Raw genomic sequence first — 23,031 nt, 5'->3', positions numbered from 1 at the left:
CGGGCGAGAGGGGGTCCGGCTCCTTCGTGTCGAGCGCGCGCGATCGGGAGAGTCGCCGGCGGCCTTCCCGCACTGATGGAGCCGCTGGGCAGGACAGTTCTCTCCCGCCCCCATCCCCAGCCGGATGAAATAGGCTTTGCGAGCAGCCCCGCCGCCCGTTGAATCGCGCCGCCTTCGCTGCTTCTTTCCAAGCAATGCACTCCGGTAGCGGCCTGGGTCTGAACCGCAGACCGTCCGGCGAGGTGGGCCGGCCGCAGATTCGATCCCCGCCGTCCCGCGGAACGAAAGCCCGGCGGAGGACGCTTTGCACGCCGCTGCCACGTGTGCGGAGACGCGCGCGGAGAGACACGGGTCTGCCCACTCGCCTCCCGCTCCCCGCTGCCCCGTGCGACCCGCGTGCGGCCGCCTGCGCCTGGCTGGGACCCGCCAGCCAATGGGTGCGCGGCCCTTCTCCCCTCCCCGCGTTGGACGGCGCCGAGCCAATGGCGCGCCGAGGCTGCGGCGCCTTCGGGGCGGGCCAGGAGGGGCGGGGCCTGCGGGCACGTGCGGCGCCGCACGTGGCCGCGTGGTGCGGGCCCTGAGCTGGGCTTGGCTTCCCGACAGCCGGCAGTTCATCGGAGCCTCCCGGAGCAGCCGGTGGGTATCGGCGGCGCGAGCGCGGCGTCCTTTTCGTTCCCCCGAGATTTCCCAACAGGGCTTCGGGGTCGGAGACCGGGGCGGGCGGGCGGGCGGGACAGGGGCGACCCCCTCCGGGGCATGTGCAGAGTGCTTGCCGAATCTGGTCCCGGCTGGAGGGTAGCGGCCGCGCTCGGCTGCCTCGGATCTTTTGGGTGGCGGGCGGCGCTGCTTCTTTCTGATGGGCCGGGAGCGGGGTTCGCGTGGGACCGACGGGCGAGCTTATTCGCAGGCTGGGCGAGGTCGCCGGGAAGTCAGTCCCGGCTTCGGCTCCTTTGCCTTTTGGAGCTCCTGACTTCGGAACGAAGCGCGAGAACTTGGCGAAAGGCGGCTCTAGAGCTAGCGGTTGTGAGGCCGGGGACGGAGGTGGGGTTACTGGCGAGATGTCCCCGAACTGCGCAGAGGCGGCTTCCGAGTCCTTTCGGCTACGGTCGCCATTGGGGCTCCGGTGGTTTCGAGCCTTTGCTGGCTACGCACCTCCTGCGGGTTTGGCGGACAGCCGCTCGGGCTGAGGGATTCGGGGCTTTTCGCTTACTCCCGCCGTTTGGGGCTGTTCAGCCAGAACCGACGGGCAGCGTGCCCCCCACGTGCGGGGTCAGGATCGGCACCGGCCCTCCCTGCGAAACTTGGCTTCCAGCCCGAGAAACTCGCGGGGTGACCCTGGGCGGTTGGCGCTCTCAGGGCGGCGGCGGCGGCGGCGACGACGTGGGCCGCCTGGAGCGCCTCCAATAAACCCACCCTGTTTCCTCCGTACTCCCCCTCCCCCTTCTCCCCTGGAATGCCTTTTCCTGAGCGAGGACAATGCTTTCCCCTGGGAGGGTGCAGAACACTCTGGCTGGTGGCATGTAGCACCTTGCAGGGCCTGGAAGTGGCCAGGCTTGGGAGCTGCTTGGATGGGTTGTGGTGCTGATCCAATTGGCAGAACCTGGTCCCTTCCCGAGGTTCTGTTCCTTGTGCTTGGAGATCTGTGGCTGCTGCTGGTGATGGTTTCTGTCCCCAATTGTAGTGTTTGAATAATGCTGCTGCTGCTTAAAGGAACAGGAGGGGGGCCTCTGAGTTCCAGAAAGTGGGGGGGTGGGGGGAAATGTCTTGTGGAAATAGCAACCTGTAAATGCTTTCTTGTCTAAGTGCCTGAAGAGGGAAGCCAGGCTGATGGACATCCCCCCTCTTTCTTTTAGCAATCAAGATAATCCATGGATGACACAAGAAGCATCTCTTCCTGGGAGTCTTTCTATTCAGTGGAAAGTGCCACCAGCGAAGAGGAGGAGGGCGAGGAAGAGCAGCTCCTATCACCAAAGGGGAATTTCAGAATCTTCCTTCTCAGTGATGGGAAGGAGGTGAGGTTGCCGAGACACCGAGGTTGCCTCAATGGCTCAGGATTCCTCCTCTTGCCTGGTCTGTCTGGTCAGGGACCCAAGCAGCCCTTTGGATTGCAGCCTCCTGGCTCTGGCTGCCTCCGTGGCCCAGAGGGTCCCGGGGAGACATTCCTTAGCCGCCGGGTCAGTCCAAACGGAAGCCTGCCTGGGCAGAGGGTGAACCGAAAGAGGGCTGAGGGCAGCGGTGGCTGCAAGCTTCAGAGCAGTGCCACAGGAGGCAGCCGTCCCCCTCTGTGCCCCACGGCATCTATGTCATCGCCTGGGATAAAGAGGCAGCGGAGGAAGGAAACAGAAGAGACCCTGCATTCTCCCTGTTGGACGGAAGGGGACCAAGCCTTTGCACAAAAGGTGAGTCCGCTGGTGGTCCCGGAGGGATGATGCTCAACTAGGGATTGGGAGAGCTCTTTCCGTGTAGTCCCACCAAGAAACCCCCTAGATCTGATGGTTATCCGACTGCTCCTTCCTTTTACGAGCGAAAGGGAAGAATCCACTGGGGATTTGGTGAGCAATCGTCACCACACTGAAAAGGATCGTTTTCACTGGGCAGAACGATGGAGGCCACACAGCTGTCTGGTTTGCTTTTCAGAAGGAGGTGTTGTTCAGTCAGTCTACCTTAAGACTTCGAAGGTGGCTTAGAAAGGGCAGTTTAGAGCGGGGGTTCTGCTAGTAAGAGTGCCCACTCGGGTTCAAGCTGCAGATAGGTGGTAACCTCACGGCTACCGTGCCCCTGTTGACATAGACAGTGGCCCTTTTTGTATTGTTTTATGAGCAACCGTGCAGGAATAAACATCAATTGTAGTCTTCCGTTCATTCCCAGATTCTTCTTTCTTCCCCAGAGAACTGTTTTTAAATCTTGTTGTGCAGCTTTTCACACTTCACACTCTTTTGTGCTCCATGTTTACAGTGCTGGGAACTCCAAGGCTTTGTCCGCCCCCTGTTGGAGCTTCTGAATCGCTTGAAAATGGGCTGCTTTGACCAAGGTTAGGAGCAGCAGGCACACCTGCCTGGGTGCCTTGATGGGAGCGAAATGGGCTGGACACCCTGGCAACTGGGGGATTAGTAAACTGCAAGTGTTGTCTGGGTGCCTGGAAGGAGAGCCATGGAGATGCGTGATCTGGCTGCTTTGATGCCAATATTCTCATTACAGCCGGCCCTTCATAGAGAAGCTTGGGGGTAGTGGTGGGGGAACCCATCCCATTGTAATTCAGAAGCCTATGAAGTATTAAGAGTTCTTACACACCCCAGCAGGTTGTCTTTGAGATCAGTCACTTCTCCTTTACAACCAGAGCTTCAAAAATGGATTGTTTCTATTGAAGTTTTTGGCCTTCTTTGCTTTTCTTGCAGTCCCCTCGCACAGACGGGTGGGTGGGTGGAATTAACAATCCATCTGGACAAGTCATAGAGAATTGATGAGATTATTGGCTGCATGTCACCCTTCCACCCGTGTAGTCCGATTCTAGGCAGCAGGCAGTGCGGGAAATGGTTTGAGATCTGTTGCTCTAATCCATTCAATCCTAGTAGCCATGTTTATTGAGCTTCCTGTTTTGGCACTTTGCAGGTCTAAGTAGTTTCCAGCAGAGCGTGGCCATGGATCGGATCCAGCGGATCATTGGTGTCCTTCAGAAGCCTCAGATGGGGTAAGGGTCTCCTTTGCTGGCCAGTGCTGCTCAAGCCCCCTAACTTAGCCAGATGCCTTAACTGTTTTCTTGTCACCACTGAGCTCCTGCTGTGCTATTGCAATTCTGAGACTTGCCTCATCAGAAAACACTTTTTGTGGGGCCCCCTCTGGACTGCATTTTGCAAGGAAAGAGTCTTTAAAAACAGTGTTGTAGCTTTGCTTGTGTGTAGATGTAGAAGAATCTGGATGGCTCCATTACGTATGTATGTATCTGTCTGACTTCATTTCCCCTTGGCTTGCAGGGAGCGATACCTGGGCACCCTGTTGCAGGTGGAAAAGATGCTCAAGATCTGGTACCCTCACATCCCCTTGAAGGACTCCCAGGCCAGCTACAGTGTGTCAGCCAGGGAGGCATGTGGGGCAGCAAAGGTGAGTGCCAAGATCACTTTGTTCTGCCTGACTTGGCTAGATTCTGTACATGACCCATTGACATTATTGTACATATGTAAACCCTTAACCTGTGGAGTTGTAGGGCATGGATGGCTTTCTCTGGGATGAGCTCTCCTTTCTGTACAGTGGGGGCTGTTATTTGTTTTTCCTTTCCTCCCTGGAACTTGTAGGAGTGGTGTGAGTGTTTGTGTTTCTTTCTCCAGTTGATTACACCTGCCTGGCTTTCCTTGGATTCTCTCACTCTTCTGTCTAGTCCAAGTTAATAACGCTTCCCCTATTAACACCACCTGATCCTGGACAATAATGTTCCTGGCCTCTCTGTTCCAAAAAGTTGATCTAGCCATGGAATTTGATTTGGTGGATTGATTGATTAACTTTATTTGCTGCTCCTCTCACAACTCTGGGCAAATGTTTGCCTTCGTCTCACCCCATACTGGTTCTCTTTGGACGTGTTGGACTCAAACTACGTCCTGTGCTTCCTCAGAGAAATGGGCATTGTGGTCTGACACCTCTGGAGAAAGCCTTGTTGAGGAAACATCTGACAGCCCCCAGTCTCATGTGCAAATCAAGTATTGCGTGAATCGTGATCATAAGGGGCTCCAGCTCCACTGACTGTTCTTGACATAGAAAATAAAGAATCCAGAAGTTTAATTTCATGAATGTTGCCAACTGATAAAACTTCAGGATTGGGTCCTGTCTCACCTCCAGGAGGGATGTTTAGCCGCTCTTTTGTGTCGTGAGGGAACAGGACTTGCATCCTGGTGGCGCAGTGGTTAGAATGCAGTATTGCAGACTAATTCTGACTGCCAGCAGTTTGGCAGTTTGATCCTGACCAGCTCAAGGTTGACTCATACTTGCGTCCTTCTGAGGTTGGTAAAATGGACCCAGATTGTTGGGGGCAATATGCTGACTCTGTAAACCACTTACAGGGGGATGAAAAGCACTGTGAAGCGGTATCTAAGTCTAAATGCTGTTACTATTGCTATCCTGTTGAAGGGGGTTTTGGGGCTCCTTAAACCTGGCTTGATTTCCTACCATCTCTCTCAGTCCCTCTGTGTAGAAGACCAGATCATGGGAAGCAGAAGCCCATCCATCCAAGATGACATGCTGAGGCCTTTCTCGGACCTCTCTTCCTTAGAAGACCATGATGTTGGCACTCGGCAGGGAGAGCCAGTACCCATGGGCAATGAACCTGCTCTGAACCTGTCCTGGATTCACATGTTGCCCTTGAACCCTCTCTTAGGACAAGTAGACTTCAGTCAGATGAACTCCACGCTTGGGCAGATCTTGCTGGGGCCAAACACGAGCAATTGTGGAGTGATTTTCTTTCTCCAAAAGGTTATGTTTGCACAAGCTGCTTCCAAGACTCTTGCACACGGCTGCCCTCCTGACATGCTGTTCTCTGGCTCAGGGGAGCCACCTCGTTGTCAAAGCTTACCTGGTGTCCTGACAGCAAGCAGCTCCGCCCCCAGAGGAACTCTTGGTGGCCTCTCTTTGTTGCTGCCCCACTTGTCTGGGGAGAAGCTGGAGAGGAGCGAAGCATCTATAGGAAAACCTGTGAAATGCCGTAGCTCCTGATGCCCCAGCAGACATGTCTCCCTGGACTTGCAGACCATCTTTCCCCTTCACAAACTTTTTAAAAACTTAAATGTTTCACATATGTTCAAGAGAAAGCAGAACTGTACATGCCCTCAGGGTGGAAAACTTTAGTTTCAATAAAGACACTGCCACAATGGCTGTTGATGAGGTTCATGGTTCTTTTTTCCATCCTTTAGACATTTATCTTTGTGATCTGATGCAAAACTATATGCTCTTGGCCAAATATGGTCTAGGCTCTGGCCCTGGTATGGCCACTCTTCCATAAGGCACCAAGGCAGGAAGATAATTTAATTACAATTTACAACTAAAAAGAGCTCCTCTCATTCAAAGGGGGAATCCTGAGACCCATCTTACATTCCCTTTTATAGTTAAGACATCAAAGCATTGGAAGAATAATTTTGGGTTCTGCAAGAAGTGATGCAGGAGCAAACAAAAAATGAAGTTCAGGCATATTGTGAGAAAGGAGATTCATTTCCTAAAAGCAAAAAGATTTGCATTTAGGGATAGACTACAGAGAAAATGGGGTGGGAAGCCAGTTTTATAGAGGGGGGGGGGACTGGTCCTTGGTGTGAACAAAGGGGTGTGGTTTGTATACATGCTGGTTGGTATCCTCCCTGTGCAGATCTGCAGATTGCTCCCGATTTGGGCTTTGATCCTGTGTGAAATCCAGAAAGATTGCCCTCAGATAACATGTGGATTCCACCTCTGGCATCCTCCCTTTATCCTGGGGAAATTCCTGTTCTTTGATGTCATCAGTGGGATGTTTATTCTGGGGCAGATCAGAGCTATTAAAGGGAGGGGGGCAAATCAGAGGCCTTCTATCCATGGAAAATTACAAGAGTAAAAGCTGATCCGACTGAACAAAAGTTCCCCTCTGCATAGGAAATCCGTTACATGACAAAGAGGTTATATGTATGAGGGGTTGTTGGTGCTCTCTGAGCTTGTTTTCTTGCAGACGTTTTAACTAGGTAGCATGATCAGTGCTGGATGTTACACAAATGTCCCTTTAAATGAGGTCTGAGAAGGGGCATACAATTTTAAGGTGTTAATGAAAAATAAAAGTCATAAGGTCATAAGTCATTTTAATAATTTTATTGTCATTGTACATGTATACACAGTATATGCATAGAACGAAATTCACTTAACACCCAAAGACCAGGTCCAACACATACAATCCCCAAAGATACCTCCATCCACCACAAATTCCCCACCCTTAAACCACCCAAACATCCACACAACAGACCAAGTAATGCTGTCCAACAGCTCACTGATGGTGGCCCTTTAGTTCATTGTTGAGTGCAATTATAGCTCTGGGATAAAAACTTCAGAAAACATGTGGTCCTAGTTTTAATTGTTCTGTATCTTCTGCCAGAAAGCAACAGTCCTAAAGAGTCTGAGAATGTTATGCAACTTCTTCAAACAGCGAAATTCGAAGATGTCGTCCAGGGCTGGTAGCTGGAGCCCGATGATATTCTGGGCACTTTTAATGATTCTCTGTAGAGCTTTTCTGTCTGCTACAGAGCTGCTCCTATACCACGCAAGAATGACGTATGTCAGGACACTCAATGGTGCTGCGATAGTAGGACAGAAATAGATGCTGAGATAGATTTATCTTCCTGAACTTTCTCAGGAAGTACAGCCTCTTCTGTGCTTTTTTCACAAACATGTCAGCATTCATAATCCATGAGAGGTCCTCCGAGATATAAATGCCCAGAAATTTAAAACTACCCACACTCTCCATCTCACCATTTATGTACAATGGTAAACGTATATCTCTCTTCCTCCTGAAGTCAATTATAAGTTCTTTAGTTTTTTTGGTGTTAAGTGTAAGATTATTTTCTTTACACCACAATATCAGCCCTTGTACTTCCTTTCTGTAAGCAGACTCATTGTTCTTAATAATGTTGTTGTTGTAATAATGTTGTTGTTGTGTCATCTTGCATTGTTGTGTCATCTGCAAATTTAATAATTGCATTGGTGTTATACAATGGGGTGTAATCATATGTATACAAGGAATAAAGAAAGGGGCTTAGCACATAACCCTGGGGGCTCCTGTGCTTAGTATCAGAGTAGAGGAATGGTGAGATCCCATCCTTACAGACTGTGGCCTACCTGTCAGAAAATCCCTTATCTACAAACAAATCCTCTGATTTATACCCAAATTGGACATTTTAAGAAATAACCTGTTGGGTAGAATGGTGTTAAAGGCAGAGCTATAATCCACAAATAACAGCCTCACATACGTCCCCTGTTGTTCCAGATAATTCAATACAGTATGGACAACAAGAGACATAGCCCTGTGGGTCGTTTTCCCCCTTGCCTTCTTCCTAGGAGGGAGGGGGGGAGGCCGGTTTCTCACCACCCTGCCTCCCTTCCGCACCGTCCGGCCTCTCCCTGGACAACGTGCACTCCGGACAGTTCAAGGGCAGCTTCTCTCTCGCGGGGGACTCCTGGCCCGGCAGAGCCAAACGGCGACGGTCCAGCGCCCCCTCGTGGCGACACCCAGAGTCTGCAGGCGGGGCGCCCTTCGCTATCGGGGAAGCTCGCCGGGGATCCAGGGCTGGTGATCCCAGGGCCGCGGCGGAAGAGACACGGGATCGGCGGGGCGAGCGAGGGCCGGCGGCCAACCTCGGAGCCTTTTTCACGCCGTTGCCACGGCGACCGGGCGGGGCGCCATCCTCCGGTGGGCGCTTCCGGCGGCAGGGCGGGCGCTTCCGCCCAAATCCCCGGCAGAGAGTCGAGAGGCGCTTCCCGGTCCCTCCGGAGGTCTGCCGGGTGAAGATGGCGCACCACGCCAAGTTCCTCGCCCGGACCGTGATGGTCCCGGGCGGAGACGTGGAGCTGGCCTACCGCGTCCTCACCAGGTAGGAGCGCCGCCGCCTCTGCCCCCCCCCCCACTTCCCGAGTCTTTGGGCGCCCCTCGGAGGAGCCCCCGGGCCACGCGGCGACCAGGAGCGCCGCCGTGCAGGCACAGCAGGGCGCGCCCGAGCGGCTTCCCGACCGTTTGCGCCGTCTTGGAAGCGCCTCCGGGCTCTCCGAGGCCGGTAGCCGGACACGCGTCGGCTTCCTCTCGGCCCGAGGTGTCAGCAGGGTGGGCGCGGATGCTCCGGGATTGGGGTTGCCGCTGGGTGGAGGCTTGGCTCGGCTCCCTTCAGGGAGGGCCTGCGGCTGCTCAGCGCCCGTGTCAAGGCGAAGGCTGCGCGTCTGCTGCCCAGGCGTCTCCGAAGCGACACGGGCTCCGTCTGAATGAATGACGGCGGTTCTCCCCGCCTAACGGGAGGAGGCGCGGCATGGTCCAGACCTCCCTCTGCTCTCACCCCCCCTCCCCGTCCCCCGTGTTTTAAACAGCCCCATGTTATCTTGGTAACTCTCCGGAAAGCCGTGCAAATCAGGCGGAAGGTTGGAAGGAGGAGGGAAAATTCATCCCGATTTAAACTTGCGCGCCCCTCGGATTTTCCCGGCGGGGATCTCGCCTTTTTAAAAGAGACGCTTCCTTCTTCTTTCTTTCCTTCTTCGTAGAGTCCTCACTATGGATGGGATTATCGACCACGTTAAGCGCAAGCGGTACTACGAGAAGCCGTGCCAGAAGAGGCGGCGGGAGGCCTACGAAGCGTGCCGGAGAATCTATAACTCTGAAATGGGCAGAAAGATCAACTTCCTCATGAGGAAAAACCGCCCGGATCCTTGGCTCGGTTGCTAAACCCAAGACTTTCAAAGGGTGGAGGCGCCGCCGAGGCTCCCGCTCGCTTTGATTTGTCCGGAAAGTTATTGTGAAGTCAATAAAATCCATACAAAGTTCCGACTCTTCTTGAGAGCTTTTTAGTCCCCATCCTGAACGCGCACCGGGGGGGGGGGGGAAGTTGGTGTTCGCCGGGGACGCCTCTTCTCTTCGGGCGTTCGGGTGCCTTGGAGGGGGGGGGTCCTTCCACCGCCCGCTCCTCCCTTCCCTCCCCTCCCTCCGGCCGGCTCCTGGGGCGGCTGCGGAGGGGCGAGAGTGGTGCTCAAGCGGCAACTGCGCGCGCCCCCTGCTGGCCGCGGCCCATCAGCACGGTTGCGGCTCAGGCAGCGGCCGCTTCCAGGAAGTCCCGCCCCCCCACGCCAGAGGGCGGAGTCGCTGGTCAGGCCCGCTTCCGCTTCCGCTCCGCGCCCCGCCAGAGTCGACGTTCTGCCTCCGTCCGCCGCGAGGCCCGCGGCCTTCTCCTTCCCAGTCGCGGAGGGAGGCCGCCGGTGAGGAGCCGCCCCGGGCCCCGGTTCTCTGGGAGGGGAGGACGTCCCGGCCGCTGAGGCGGCCCTGTTGACTGTTCAGAAGCGGCTCCGACTGCGAGGGCGACCTGAGCCGCGGCCCGTCGGGGCGAGTCCCGCCTCGGGGTGGTAGTGGTGGGCCCTCCTTTCCCCCCTCGGGCCTTTGCAGCCGCGACCCTCTTTCTGCCCCAGCGCCCCGGCGGAGCCTTCCCAGGATGGCGCTTTCGAAGCGGGAGCTGGACGAACTGAAGCCGTGGGTGGAGAAGACGGTGAAGCGGGTCCTCGGCTTCTCCGAGCCCACCGTGGTGACCGCCGCCTTGAACTGCGTCGGGAAAGGGATGGACAAGAAGAAGGCGGCCGGTAGGTCTTGTGCCGCTGGGCCCCCGAGACCCTAGAAGTCCGGGTGGGGAGAGGCGGTCGGACCCTCCTGCTCCGGCTTGGCCCTGGATGGAGCCCGGGGGTGGGGCGAGACTTGGGCCGCTGGGTCCGCTTCCCGTCCGTGGGGCCAACCGCTGAGCTGGACTGGGAACAGGGTAAGGCGATTGGGCTGCCTTTCTTATCCGAGGGAAAGAAGGTGTGATGATGGTGGAAGAGCTCCGTGGCCTCCTTTCTCCCTCCAGGCAATTGGGATGAACTGGGAAAAGGAGTAGCTGGTCTCAGAATGGTTGAGGGGGTGTCTTTTGGGCTGCCATGCCGCACTACTCTCTCTCTCTCTCCCCCTCTCTTGGCCAGATCACCTCAAGCCCTTCCTGGATGATTCCACTTTACGGTTTGTTGATAAGCTTTTTGAAGCCGTTGAGGAAGGGCGAAGCTCTCGACACTCCAAGTCCAACAGTGACCGAAATCGGAAGAGAGAATTAAAGGTGAGCTGAACTCTTGGCTTGTTTTTGCTATCTTCTTATTTGGGTGGTGGTGGTGGAGGGGCAGTTGTCGGGAACTGGCGGTGTTCCATTATGTTTTATTCTTCCAGAGGGAGGGGAAAAAAGTACCCTTTGGGTCTGTTTTCTTAGTGGTCGTCTTGTACCATGACCGCTCTTGCCCTTTAATTTTGCAGCCAGAAACCCCCAGAAATCTTACAGTGATGATGATAGCAGCTGTGGAATATTTCTGTTGTTGCCTTTATATGAAATTAATTTGGACTAGAGCTGAGAAAACGTGGCCATAGCTTGAGAATGGCAATAATGCAGGCCGTGGATTAAAGCACATAAACCCCACAGAACAATGGCATTGTCTTGGTGCACAGGACACATGTACAGAAAGCTGGCAAATGCCTGTAAGCGCCAGATGCATAAGTTCTTCTGGGCTGATTGCTGATTTTATTGGCCCCAAATCGTTGCAGATGATCACAGGGATTGAAAAGAGGCCTGCTGGGTTGGGGAAGGCATTATTTGTAGCGGTTGTCCCAGGGAATCGTAGGTGGATCTGTAGGCATTTAAGGCAGATATTTGGGGAGGCAATTCCTGTCACCCGCAGCTGGCATAGCCAGTTATCAAACATGGTGTGCATAGTTCCTCAAAACGTCTGCATTAGATAGAGTCATATTCTGCCCTTCAACATAATTTTGGATACTGTGGTTTTATGGTTGCTTTGAATTGAATTACAGGCCTAGAAGAAGCCGAAGCTGGGCATTTGTGCTTTGCTCTGTAAGAAACACAGTTATTCGGATCAGAGTGAAGGTGCCCTTGGTTGATATTCTCCTGTGGTCTTTCTTGTCACCCTTAGCATAACAGGAGGATCTCTTTGGCTCTACCTCTGCAACCAAAACTGCACGGTAGATGGTCCCAGAAGGAATTGATGCTCTTCCAGAAAATTGTGAAGCCCTTTGCTTCTAATACGGTTACTGTCACACATCTTGTCATGGTTAATTCGGGGATCCTGCCTCATAGCTTGGAGAAGCCCCTTCTTCAGACTGTCTTGAACATCTGGATTGGGGTGGCATAGGGAATTAGCTGCAAGAGAATCTTTCTTAGAAGCAGCGAGTAGCCTGAGATTTATATCCAGTCTTTCTGTTTTTTCTTCCCTAGTTCCACATTGTGGAACTTCTTCCTAGTTGTTATATTGGTTGGCTTTATATAGATGGGTTAATATCCTTTAGCACCTCTGGATGTCTTCTTTTCTCCTCCTTTGCTTTTTCTTGAGGTCGTGTAGAAGCTGTAGTACTTTATAGGATGAATTATCTTCTAATCCCCAAAGACTGGGCTTTGAAATGAGAAAATACCTTAGTCTTCTGATAGTTGGCGCCTCAGACTGCCATTGTTTGGTGCTGGTCAGTCATTTGCCTTTCAGAAGCGGCAGTAGTGCTTGAAGCTGTCTCCCTTCCACATCTGCTGTGCCGAGCTACTCCTTTTTTCTTTATAATTGTGTTTCTGAGCACCTGGAAATCAAATAGGGCCCTAGGAATAAATTAGAGTGGGCAGTTCCTTTTCCTGCCCATCATTCATTCCAAATGCAAAATCTTTCTATTCAGAGGGTAACAAACTGCTCAAAAAAATCTCCCTGCTCCTGAAGAACCCAGCCAGACACTTGCTTTGTTTTGAGTTGTTACTCCAAAGATCTGCAAGTGGAATCCAAGGGGGAATAGAATTGGGGAATTCAGGTGGGCAGGGCCAACTACTTACTGAACCCCATAATTCATTCTTGGTTGGCATCTCTTCCTCCAGAAACTTTAACACCGCCACACCGTTTTTTAAAGAAATTCTCTCCTATTTCATTTTCTTGTCAAGAGATTCACTCCCTTTGGGCCCTCCCACCCCCCCTCTCTTCAGTTCAGCAATCGAGTAAGGAAAGAAAAAGGTCTTCATTGGAACTCTTGTTAAAGAACAGAAGAGAAATACTTGTCCACGGGCTATTTTGTACCCATCGATTGGCATGGAGAACCATACCTGTTTCTTTAAATCACTGGCAACTAAAGCGAAGGCGTCAGAGACTTCCCCATACACAGACTTCAGTTGCAAGATTATTTTTTGTCCCGCCCTCCTGCCCTCCAGGTTGCTATTCTCTTCTGAAAGGAATCTGCATTGTTTCCCAGGAGTAAGAGCAGTTGCATTTCTTCCGTTTCTTTGAACTGGGCTTATCTTGCAGGGACCTATCAAGCTGCAGGGGACGTTCAGGAACTAAACTGCGGGGGTCTACACTCTTCATACTATGGGCAAGCCCTTTTCTCTTGAACTTGTAGGTGTGTCACGATGTGCCCTGGTTTTGGACGAGGAACCGTCCCTGTAAAGTATGACCCAAAATAGCGAAGAAGGAGGTTCAGCTGTCACTTGCAGATGGTTTGTATGCATACGTTTTGATTCTCTTTGGGAGAAAGTAGCAGCCGTATGGCATGACTGGGCATTCCTCTCTGGCCTCTCCCTCTGATCTCTTTCCACGTTAAGTGGAGAAGGAGGCGGCTGTAGAGTCTAACCTCATCCTTTAGCTTCTCCAGGGAAGATTTCTGTCGATTATTGGTTGCCCTTTCCTTTTGTTTTGCCTGCAAGAGATACGCTGATTTGCATAAAGCTTACCTCTTCCCCCCAGTGTTTTTACTGCTGATCAAATCCCTCTGCAAGAATTAGCTCGATTCTGCTTCAGCTTCTCGGTAATTATGTTCTGAGAGAACACTTTTTCTGCATATTTATGCTGGGTTCCAGTGCCCTTTGACGGATCATATGTATGGGATATAAAATATTTTGAGGATTAAAGATGAAGGGAGCACTCTGAAAAGAATTTCTACATTTAATGTATGTACCTTTTGGGGGGGGTATCTTTCTGATCTTGTACATGCGGGAATCCTCTTGCTCTCCCCTCAATCCCAGAATCCCTTCCTGTCGTCTGTGCTGCTGATGCGAGTTTCATTTGGGGGAGGGGGCATCTTTCCACTGGAGAGAGACACATCTCTGCCCTTGCCTATTTTGAAAGATCAGTTTTGAAGCTGAAAAACTGCAAATGGAGTGTTGTATCATAGCCTCTTGCAGAAGGACTAATCTTTTGTGCTAAAGGGTTGACACGTCTTGCAAGGTTGAGGCTCTTCATTCTAGACTAACTTTAAACCCATTGTGGAATAGTTTATATTTGCTTTCTATCGAGAGCGGTAGGACAGACTCAGGTGTGTAACCTTTTTCCGGCATCTCTGACTGGGGAAGAATTGCTGTCCTCGTAATATTTTACTTCTGTAAAATAAAAAGGATATAATAGTACGCTTTAAAACACTATTTTAAGTACCTCGTTTTGTTTGCTTTCTAAGGTTCATAGCAGCCTTCCCCAACTGCTGTGTGATGCGACCATTAACTGGGCTAGAGAGGGTTGGGGTAACGCCAGAAAGACCTGGTGAAACTGCCCATTCAGACTCCATTTTAGGGGGTTGTTTTCTCACTGTGTCGGGGCAGGTATGGCGGATGTCACATCCAGTCATTTGGAAGGGATGCGGGTTCAGAGAATTTATAACGTTTCATTGGACACATTAGTTCAAATTCCTTCATTGCAGTGGAAAGAGACCTGCAACTTCATGTGTCAAAGAGCACTCCAAAACCTCTTCTGCGCTCTTCTGCACATGTGAATAGCATCCCGTTGGTGGCTTGAAGAAGTTGCTGTGCCTCTCTTTTTTTGGGGGTGGGGGGTAGCGCCAGGGGGCTCTTTCACAACAGACGCTCCTCAGCTGAGGGGAACTACCATCTTTCCTTGAGGAGATGATGTGTGTTTCCAGTAGCAGTCAGAAGACTTTTCTTGAAAATGTTGCCTCGGTTTATGTTTTTGGGATTTGACTTTGAGGCTTTTCCACTAAAGCTCCTTTGCTCTGTTCCACTTATTAGGATGTGTTTGGGGATGACTCGGAGATTTCTAAGGAGTCCTCCGGAGTCAAGAAACGGCGCATCCCCCGCTTTGAGGAGGTGGAGGAAGAGCCCGAGGTCATCCCCGGCCCACCCACCGAAAGCCCAGGGATGCTGACCAAGCTTCAGGTTTGCTACCCTTGCCTGTCCGGAGGACGCTTGGCCTGCCTGCCGGGGGTGGGGGCTGCCTTGGCGGAATCTGCATTCGAGTAACAAGGTCGTTGATCACCTGACTCATAAGAGCAAGAGGAGGGAACAACATGAAACCGCAATAATAAAATGAACCACAATAAATATAGAAAACCCATTGAAGTCAAGGTTTTATTATTATTATTATTATTACCGTATTTTTCTGAGTATAAGATGCACCTCCCCCCCCAAAAAAGGGTGAAAATCTGGGTGCGTCTTATACTCCGAATGTAGCCCCGCCCAGCTTCTCAAAAGGAGGCTTCAGAGGCTGAAAAAAGCATCAGAAACAAAGCTTCAGAAAAGAAGCCCCCAAACAGAGCTTCAGAGGCTTTTTTTTCCTGAAGCTCTGTTTCAGAAGTTTCAGAGGCAGGAAAAAAAGCAAGGCACAGAGCTCACAACCAAGGAACCTGTTACCAAAATTCACCTCTGGGAACAGCTGATTGGGGGTATTCCGGGAGGCCGATCCACCTGCCAATCAGCTTTTTTCTTATTTTCCTCCCCAAAAACTAAGGTGCGTCTTATACTCTGAAAAATACGGTAATTAACTGCGATTCAGTTTGTTGAATTCTGTAACTCATAAGCATAAGTAAGGTAGGCAGTGGCGCTCATGAGGAGACGGCCTTGAGCAACGGTCTGGTCGTTCTCTATCTTGAGTGGATTGATTGATTGATTGGTTCGATTTATATGCCGCCCTTTTCCGGAGACTCAGGGCGGCTTAAAATGCATTAAGCAATAGCCTTCATACTTTTGAATATACTGTATCTGCTTAGTAGGGCTTTCGGCCTCCCCCAAGCGGTGTTCTTTTTTATACAAAGTCAGCTTATTGCCCCCACAATCCGGGTCCTCATTTTACCTACCTTGAAAGGATGGAAGGCTGAGTCAACCTTGAGCCTGGTGAGATTTGAACTTGCAGTAATTGCAGGCAGCTGGTGTTACTTAACAGTGCTTTAGTCTGCTGCGCTACCAAGGCTCTTGTAGTGGATGGAGGCTCTCAAGGAGCAACTCCTCCACGGCCTCTTGCTTTACAGAAAAGAAGAATTGCATAGTTGCTGTAGATAGATGGGATTCAGAGTGTGGTGCAGAAGAGCCAAGGATGACACTGGAATGAAAAAGAAACTTGGTGTGAAAGAGGAAACAGTGTGCCTTGTTTTCCCTTCCTTCAGATCAAGCAAATGATGGAGGCAGCAACACGGCAGATTGAGGAGAGAAAGAAACAGCTGAGTTTCATCAGCTCCCCGGCTCCTCAGGTATTGTGATTCCTCCCTCCCTCCCTCCCTTCCTTCCTTCCTTCCTTCCATCCATCCATCCATCCTTCCATGCGTTGAATTTTTGCACTGGGTCTCCTGCCTCTTTCTCTGCCTGTAACTTTAACCCGTAACAGTTCCATAAACCAAATTTAACTTTCCTTGGCCTCAGCCTAAAGCTCCGGCAACCACTCCGCCTGAGCGCCTCCCAATTGGGAACACCATCCAGCCCTCTCAGGCAGCCACTTTCATGAACGACGCCATTGAGAAGGCCCGGAAAGCAGCGGAATTGCAAGCCCGGATCCAGGCTCAGCTGGCACTGAAACCAGGACTGATTGGGAACACCAACATGGTGGGACTGGCCAACCTGCATGCCATGGGCATCGCACCACCGTGAGTATTGGCACAGGCCGCCGAGCATCTGAGGGTCTGAAATGGGGGCCTGTTGGGGGAAGCTGACAAGACTCAACAATTTTTTTTCATAGGGCAGAAATACGTCACATGGGTAGCAACGTCCAATCCCCATATTCACGGTAAGCGAGCGATGACCCTCCGACCTCAGCAAGCGTGCTGCGAGAAACACACGGGCACCCAGGCGCCTCTGGGGGTGGATGGGACTGCACTTCCTGTGGCTCCCAGCCACTGCTTCCCCTGGGGGGAGGGGGGGCTGCCCCCCCTGCCTCAGAGGGTGTGAGATTTGGGCGGGTCAGGGAGCCGCACAGATGGGCCGTTTCTGAACAGTTGGGTCATGCTCCTGAGTACGGTGGCTCCTGATCTGCCCAAGCGCATGAGAACTGCATGCTAACCCAAGCTGTGCTGTGGATGTCTTGGCCCAGGAAGGTGGAGCTGAAAGACCAGAGCAAACCAACGCCACTGATTCTGGACGAGCAAGGCCGCACGGTGGATGCCACCGGTAAGGAGGTGGAGCTGACCCACCGCATGCCGACACTCAAGGCCAACATCCGGGCCGTGAAGAGGGAGCAGTTCAAGCAGCAGCTGAAGGAGAAGCCCTCAGAGGACATGGAGTCCAACACTTATTTTGACCCCCGGGTCTCCGCTGCCCCAGCTCAGCGGCCAAAGAGGACTTTCAGGTTTCACGACAAGGGCAAGTTTGAAAAAATAGCCCAACGGCTGCGGACGAAGGTAGGGCACTATGGGGGTCGCTAAGGGAGTGTGGGGATCCTCCTTCAGTTGCCTGAGCAATAAACTGGCAGGCAGGGACAGATGGTAGAAACCCTAAAGAAGGCCCTTCCCTCACCAGCCCTGCAGGTCATCGGATCCTCTCCTTCCGGCTGCCCACCACCCTCCCCCCCCTCCCCCACCCTGAAAATTGTGCTTCTGGTACACCTTGAAAATGTCTCTTTGGTCACCAGGCTCAGTTAGAAAAACTCCAAGCAGAGATCTCACAAGCTGCCAAAAAGACGGGAATTCACACCTCGACCAAATTGGCCCTCATCACTCCCAAGAAGGAGGTGAAAGAGGGGGACATTCCTGAGGTGGAGTGGTGGGACTCCTACATCATCCCCAACGGCATGGACATGTAAGTGGCTCAGAGGCATTTTGGGGGAGGTGCAGGGCCCCCAGCCAGCTCAGCTCCAGGTGGTTCTAGACAGCATCTTCCCAGGGCTACTGGAAGGGCAATTCCATTCCTTTGGCAGAGGACAATCACGGTTGCCCAAGTGTCTCCTCAGCTGAGGAGCGCTCTGAAAGATGGCCGGTCGCTGCGTCTTCTAGAGCAGGGCTCCCCAATCCCCCACCCGGTCCATGGCACCGGTCCGCAGCATGCCAGAAACCGGGCTGCGCAAAGAAGCAAAGCCCCATCCGCGGGATGCAGGCAGTATGCAAAACCACACCCCCTCTGGTCTGTGGAAAAACCTCCCTCCACGGAACCAGTCTCTGGTGCCCAAAAGGTTGGGGGCTGCCGAGGGAGGAGGCGAGGGTCAGGAGCAGATGCCAGGGAGACAAGGAGGAACGTACCGGTTGTTTGTAGAAGCTTGCCCTGTGCCTTGGTTATGTGAAGTATGCCAGGAGGGGCTGTGCTGTTGAGCCCAAACCAGGCCAGGTGTGAACAGCCCCTCCGCAGATGATCATCTGGAAGGAGACCGGTTGACATCGGTAGTTGGGTGGATCTGTTTTCCTTTTCAGAAAAGCCACTGATCTGCTTAAGCGGGAGGACTATTTTGGCATCACGAACTTGGTGGAGCATCCGGCTCAGCTCAGCCCTCCAGGTAAGCGCCTCATTCCCTCTCTGAGGGAGGCAGAACCCCTCCTTGAAACTGCCCCCTCCCCACCTGCCAACTCCATTTGGGAGGGGGAAGGGCACTCTCGGGAGCAGTGGACTCCCCCAGAAAGCCAGAAGGAGAGCCACCCAATTCCTTGACTCTCTCAGGGGGAAAAAAGGAATAACGTCTCTTACTCTGCAGTGGACAGTGACCTGCCGGTGACCCTTGGGGTTTACCTGACCAAAAAAGAGCAGAAGAAGCTCCGTCGCCAGACCCGCCGGGAAGCCCAGAAGGAGCTGCAGGAGAAAGTGCGGCTCGGCCTGATGCCCCCTCCGGAGCCAAAAGGTAGCACAGCCTCTTTGGAGCAGTCTGAGGGAGGAGGGGGAAGCCTCGTGGGGGATGCCAGCGAACACCCTTGTTGCCTCTTCTTTCTCTGCAGTCAGAATCTCGAACCTGATGCGGGTTTTGGGGACAGAAGCTGTTCAGGATCCAACCAAAGTAGAAGCCCACGTCCGAGCACAGATGGCAAAGAGGCAGAAGTAAGGCTGTTGCACTCTTGCAAGCTCCCTCCCTCCCAGTGGCGGAGGATTCTGGGGGAGGATCTGATTGGGCTCTTCCCAGATGCTTTTGCTTTATGCTGAAGCTGATGAGGGGGCAGAACATTTGACCCTTTTGACCATCTTCCATTAACAATCTGACGCTTTGAGACCAGTTGGTGGAAAGGGAGGTTATAAATATGCAAAGCAATAAAAGCAGGGAACTGAACTAAAAGATAGGTGGGCGAGGAGGCGAATGCAGAAAAGGCCCTGTGTTCCTGTCGCAGACCTTTCTGGCTGGGGCAAGCTGGGAAGGGGCCTCTTGCAGGACCAGAAGCTGCCCATTCGCTGAGGCACCCCAGCAGAGCGTTTAGACGGACTGCATTGATGTGCTTGCAGAGCTCACGAGGAGGCAAACGCTGCACGGAAGCTGACGGTGGAACAGAGGAAAGCTAAAAAGGTGAAAAAGCTTAAGGAAGATATTTCGCAGGGCGTTCACATAGCCGTTTACAGGTGAGCGTCTTTCCTTCCCAAAGCGAGGGCACCTTACTCCCCTGGTCTGTTGCAGCCTCCTCTTCCCCGAAGTGACCCGATCTGTTCCGTTCTTTTGCCCACAGAGTCCGGAATCTAGGTAACCCAGCAAAGAAATTCAAAATTGAAGCTAACGCCAGCCAGTTGTACTTAACTGGAGTTGTGGTTTTACATAAAGATGTCAATGTGGTGGTGGTAGAAGGAGGTAAGAGGATGGGCGAGTAGGCCGGGTTGTATAATGTATCATGCTCTGCATTTCTAAGAAGCTAAAACTTCCAGCAGGCCCAGGCAGTTTGTGTACCCTGCCCTGTTCCGGAAGGAGGAGAAGGAGGAAGAGGCAGGGTTGGGGATTCAGGAAGGCTGCACCTGGATTAAGGCAACGATGGTTCTTGGGTTTTTTTTTTGGAAAGGATGCAGAACACAGAAAGGAAGGTTCTGTCCATCAGCAGAGCAGGCAGCAGTAAAAAAAATAGAGTCACTTTGCGCAACTTGCAGTTAACAAACAAAACTGGTTTCAGGCCATTATGTCAGGGTAGGCCAAGTCTTTGGGATGTCTCTGGCTTTTCTTTTGAGAGTTGGCCTCAGTTTATGGTTGTGACCACGAGGGGGCCACCTGGCACAGGTGCTTTCTTAAGGATCAGGAGTTCAGTCCCCCTCCCAGTTGTGTTTATGAAGTTGTGCTTCATCACTTGTTGCCACGCTGCCTGTCAGTTCTGCCTTTTCTGCCTTCTTTCCAAGGTCCCAAAGCACAGAAGAAATTTAAGCGGCTCATGTTATATCGAATAAAATGGGACGAGCAGACGTCAAACACAAAAGGAGACGGTAAGGAAGTGCACTTCTGCTACGGGCCTAGCCTGGAAACGTTTACTGAGATTAAGTAAATAAAAGCGATCGACTGAGCTGCCAAAATGCTGAAACTTAAAAATAACTCTGCAAGGTGATACGCTCGAAGCACATCCTGCAAGCTCTGGCAAGGGCCCCACTAGGACAGGTGGTGGAGGAGGAGGCAAGGTTGGGGGTTAAGGAAGGCTGCATCTGGCTCTAAGCACTGCCCAGTATGTTTTTTTGGAAGGCATGCAGACATTTTTTTTTGGAAGGGATGCAGACACAGAAAGGAAGATTCTGTCCATCTGCAGAACAGATCACAGAAATAGCATCTGTAAGAAAACGGAAGGCAAGATGCTCCAGGCCCCACCGCCAGCATCGTCTTCTGAAGATGTCGAAAAGAGAGAAAAGCCATTTCTTCTTTTGGGGTTTTCAAACGAAACACTGAACTCCTGCACCCAGCTTCCTTCCAAAGTCCTGGAGAATCAGAGAAGTTCCCCGGTCAGGAACACATCGAAGAACGAACTTTGAGTGGCTGCTTTTAGGTTTAAAAGATTCTGTTCTATCAGCTGTTGTATTCTATTGAATAGATTTGTATAAATCTATTTCACCATTAGTTTCTTGGTTCTCCTAAGAAGAAAGTCGACTTACAGCACTTTTAAAGTAATAAAATAACAGGAAGGAGCAGCCATCCCTTACACGGAGCTGGTTCAAAAATTGAAAGACTAAAAGGAAGTCGGGGAAGTTCACTTCTTCCCATGAGCTACTGAGTTCAGAAAGATCTATATCCTGACTTTTCTAAAGAAACGGCAGAATTTTCACCTTCCGTTTGAATAAAGGATGTTTCCGATCTGATTTCGAACATGCTTTTGAATAGACAAATCCATCTTCAGTCGTTTCCCCATTCTTACACCCTAAGCAGTTTATTTTTCTTGCAGACGATGATGAATCTGATGAGGAATCTGTGAAAAAAACCAACAAATGTTCTCTGGTTTGGGAGGTGAGTATTATTTATGGTCCAACTGAGGTATTAGGTGGTTCTCGGTCATACTAAGAAAATCCTGCTTTTTATTATGCCCCTTTAGCGACAGGACCGAGAAACACCCGGAGGATCCCAACGGTGGGTGCTCTGTAGGATTGGTCCTTCAGAACTCCCTCCCCCCCTTTTTCTTTGATTCCTGACATCTCCCACTTTTTAGCTAGCTGTGGCTCGTAAGCCACGGTTTACGGTTTTAGCATGTTGTGCTCAACCAATCCCTCAGGGCTTCCCCAGTGAGCCACGGGTAAGGAAAAAGGGATTTAGTGCATTATGTGACCCGCCAGTCAACGCATCGTTTAGAGGGCCTGTAAGGCAACCCTTGGCTTGCTGAGAATCTCTCCTGCCCTCTCTTTGTCCTCTTAGGGCACGGCAAAGGAGCGGAGCTTTGGCGAGATGAAATTCAAGCAGTGTCCTACCGAAAACATGGCACGGGAGCATTTTAAAAAACACGGCACTGAGCATTATTGGGATCTGGCTCTGAGCGAGTCAGTCCTAGAACCCACAGACTGATGGCCTTTTCTGGAGCCCCTTCTCACATTTCTGGTGTGTGACGTAAAGAGCAAGGACTGAGCAGAAACGTTAGACTCTGAGCCCCCTCGCCTTCATCCCCACAAATTCCTCACAGTAAGATGCATACCATTAAAGGAAATATTTTTCAGATCCAAATAACAGAGGTTTTGATTTTAATTTTTGGCTTTGGACTAAAAACATTTGACGCGCACTCTCCAAACTTTCCTGCCACGCTGTCTGGAAGAACTCAAGCCGAAATTTAAAAAGCAACAGTAGTCATTTATCAGCCAAGTCTTCTCTTCCAAAGCCTTCCACCTTTAAAACAATACAACCCTCGTCTTTTTGTTTTTTCCCAGTTCTGTAGTTTTGTTTGAACATTAGTCAGCGAGCAAAGACACCCCCAGGAAAAGGGGAGAGGAAAAAAAAAACAGCACTGAGTCATAGACTCCAGAGCACAGGAGGGTGTAGTTAGTACCCCTGGGAAAAATGTACAGCAGGTTAGGAGCTGGGGAATTAGCCCACATCCTACATTTGCATAATAAAATTGTTTTTTATAAGATGTTGAAAAAAAATTGCCCATTTCCTTGTCTGGTGTATGTGACTGCCTGCTGGCTGTTAAACGGTTAGCAGTTAACTAGGGGGGCAATTCAGCATCCAAGGATGGACGTAAATTGGGGGGCGGGGCGAGTGGGCACAGTACAAGAACGCTCAGTTGCAGATGTTTCCTTTCTGACGTGACGGCATTTCAAAAGGCGATTCATTTGCATCTTTTTGTAGAGACCAAGAGCCGAGCCTTCCTCCTCCTTATCGAGGGTCCATCTCAGAGAGACCCCCACACTAGCAGGTCACGCCAGCTATTTGCAAATGGGAAAATAAAAGCTTTGTAGTAATATAGTTTCCCTAACCGAACTACAGAAAACAAGGTAAAGATACTGTTTTGCACAATTATATTTTACCGTTCGGAAAGCAAAACCGGGGAGAGCAACGTCTCGACAGTGCCTCGGCCACACCGTCCCTGCCCGGCAGTCTCCCGAGTGGAGCCCCGAAGGGCAGGGAGGGCAGTGGCCGAAACCTCAGTGGCTGAGGCTCCTCCCGAGAGGGTGGGTGGCCGCCTCTGGGGCCCTCTCCCACTTCCGCTCAGAACGGCCTGCTTCTTGTCTGCCCTCC

General features: G+C 51.7%; 3 protein-coding genes and 1 long non-coding RNA gene across 8 annotated transcripts in view; 3 read left to right on the top strand and 1 right to left on the bottom strand.

The window, feature by feature from the left end:
• CIART (circadian associated repressor of transcription) overlaps window positions 1–5,854 on the top strand; it is a 33,568-nt gene extending 27,714 nt beyond the window's left edge. For 3 of the 4 annotated variants that reach the window (XM_087880689.1, XM_087880688.1, XM_034424946.3), the window contains 5 exons: window positions 1,854–2,399; window positions 2,956–3,031; window positions 3,610–3,688; window positions 3,972–4,098; window positions 5,167–5,854. In XM_087880689.1, the coding sequence (XP_087736815.1) occupies window positions 1,869–2,399; window positions 2,956–3,031; window positions 3,610–3,688; window positions 3,972–4,098; window positions 5,167–5,697 (1,344 nt within the window). In that variant the 5' untranslated portion in view covers window positions 1,854–1,868 and the 3' untranslated portion in view covers window positions 5,698–5,854. Of the gene's footprint in view, window positions 1–366; window positions 637–1,853; window positions 2,400–2,955; window positions 3,032–3,609; window positions 3,689–3,971; window positions 4,099–5,166 lie in introns of those variants that run through there. The other variant, XM_034424947.3, reaches the window with a different exon arrangement.
• Window positions 5,855–6,795: 941 nt separating this feature from the next.
• LOC132712519 (uncharacterized) lies at window positions 6,796–8,690 on the bottom strand. The gene is made up of 2 exons (XR_009623174.2): window positions 8,099–8,690; window positions 6,796–7,672 (listed from the first exon to the last, which is right to left on the bottom strand). It is a non-coding gene; the product is annotated as an uncharacterized LOC132712519 (long non-coding RNA).
• Window positions 8,449–9,516, top strand: MRPS21 (mitochondrial ribosomal protein S21). Its single transcript, XM_034424944.3, has 2 exons — window positions 8,449–8,582; window positions 9,238–9,516. Exons 1-2 carry the CDS (start codon window positions 8,500–8,502, stop codon window positions 9,416–9,418), a joined length of 264 nt encoding a protein of 87 aa, XP_034280835.1. The 5' UTR covers window positions 8,449–8,499; the 3' UTR covers window positions 9,419–9,516.
• A 99-nt stretch (window positions 9,517–9,615) lies between these two features.
• PRPF3 (pre-mRNA processing factor 3) lies at window positions 9,616–22,020 on the top strand. Of its 2 annotated transcripts, XM_034424942.3 has the most exons (17): window positions 9,616–9,945; window positions 10,153–10,320; window positions 10,693–10,823; window positions 14,751–14,897; window positions 16,121–16,204; window positions 16,374–16,594; window positions 16,687–16,734; window positions 17,038–17,344; window positions 17,575–17,741; window positions 18,347–18,429; window positions 18,625–18,768; window positions 18,863–18,962; window positions 19,359–19,472; window positions 19,577–19,695; window positions 20,229–20,312; window positions 21,254–21,315; window positions 21,718–22,020. In XM_034424942.3, the coding sequence occupies exons 2-17, from the start codon at window positions 10,176–10,178 to the stop codon at window positions 21,862–21,864; spliced, it is 2,103 nt and encodes a 700-aa protein (XP_034280833.1). In that variant the 5' UTR covers window positions 9,616–9,945; window positions 10,153–10,175; the 3' UTR covers window positions 21,865–22,020. The 2 variants fall into 2 exon arrangements, with proteins under 2 accessions (XP_034280833.1, XP_034280834.1); XM_034424943.3 differs by lacking the exons at window positions 9,616–9,945; window positions 10,153–10,320; window positions 10,693–10,823 and adding an exon at window positions 13,136–13,232.
• The last annotated feature ends 1,011 nt before the right edge of the window (window positions 22,021–23,031 follow it).

This window comes from Pantherophis guttatus, chromosome 18 (genome assembly GCF_059756535.1).
Source record: "Pantherophis guttatus breed Tessera chromosome 18, ASM5975653v1, whole genome shotgun sequence".
NCBI lineage: Eukaryota > Metazoa > Chordata > Lepidosauria > Squamata > Colubridae > Pantherophis > Pantherophis guttatus.
Note: the sequence above shows the minus strand (reverse complement) of the source record. Positions and strands in the feature narration are given on the sequence as shown.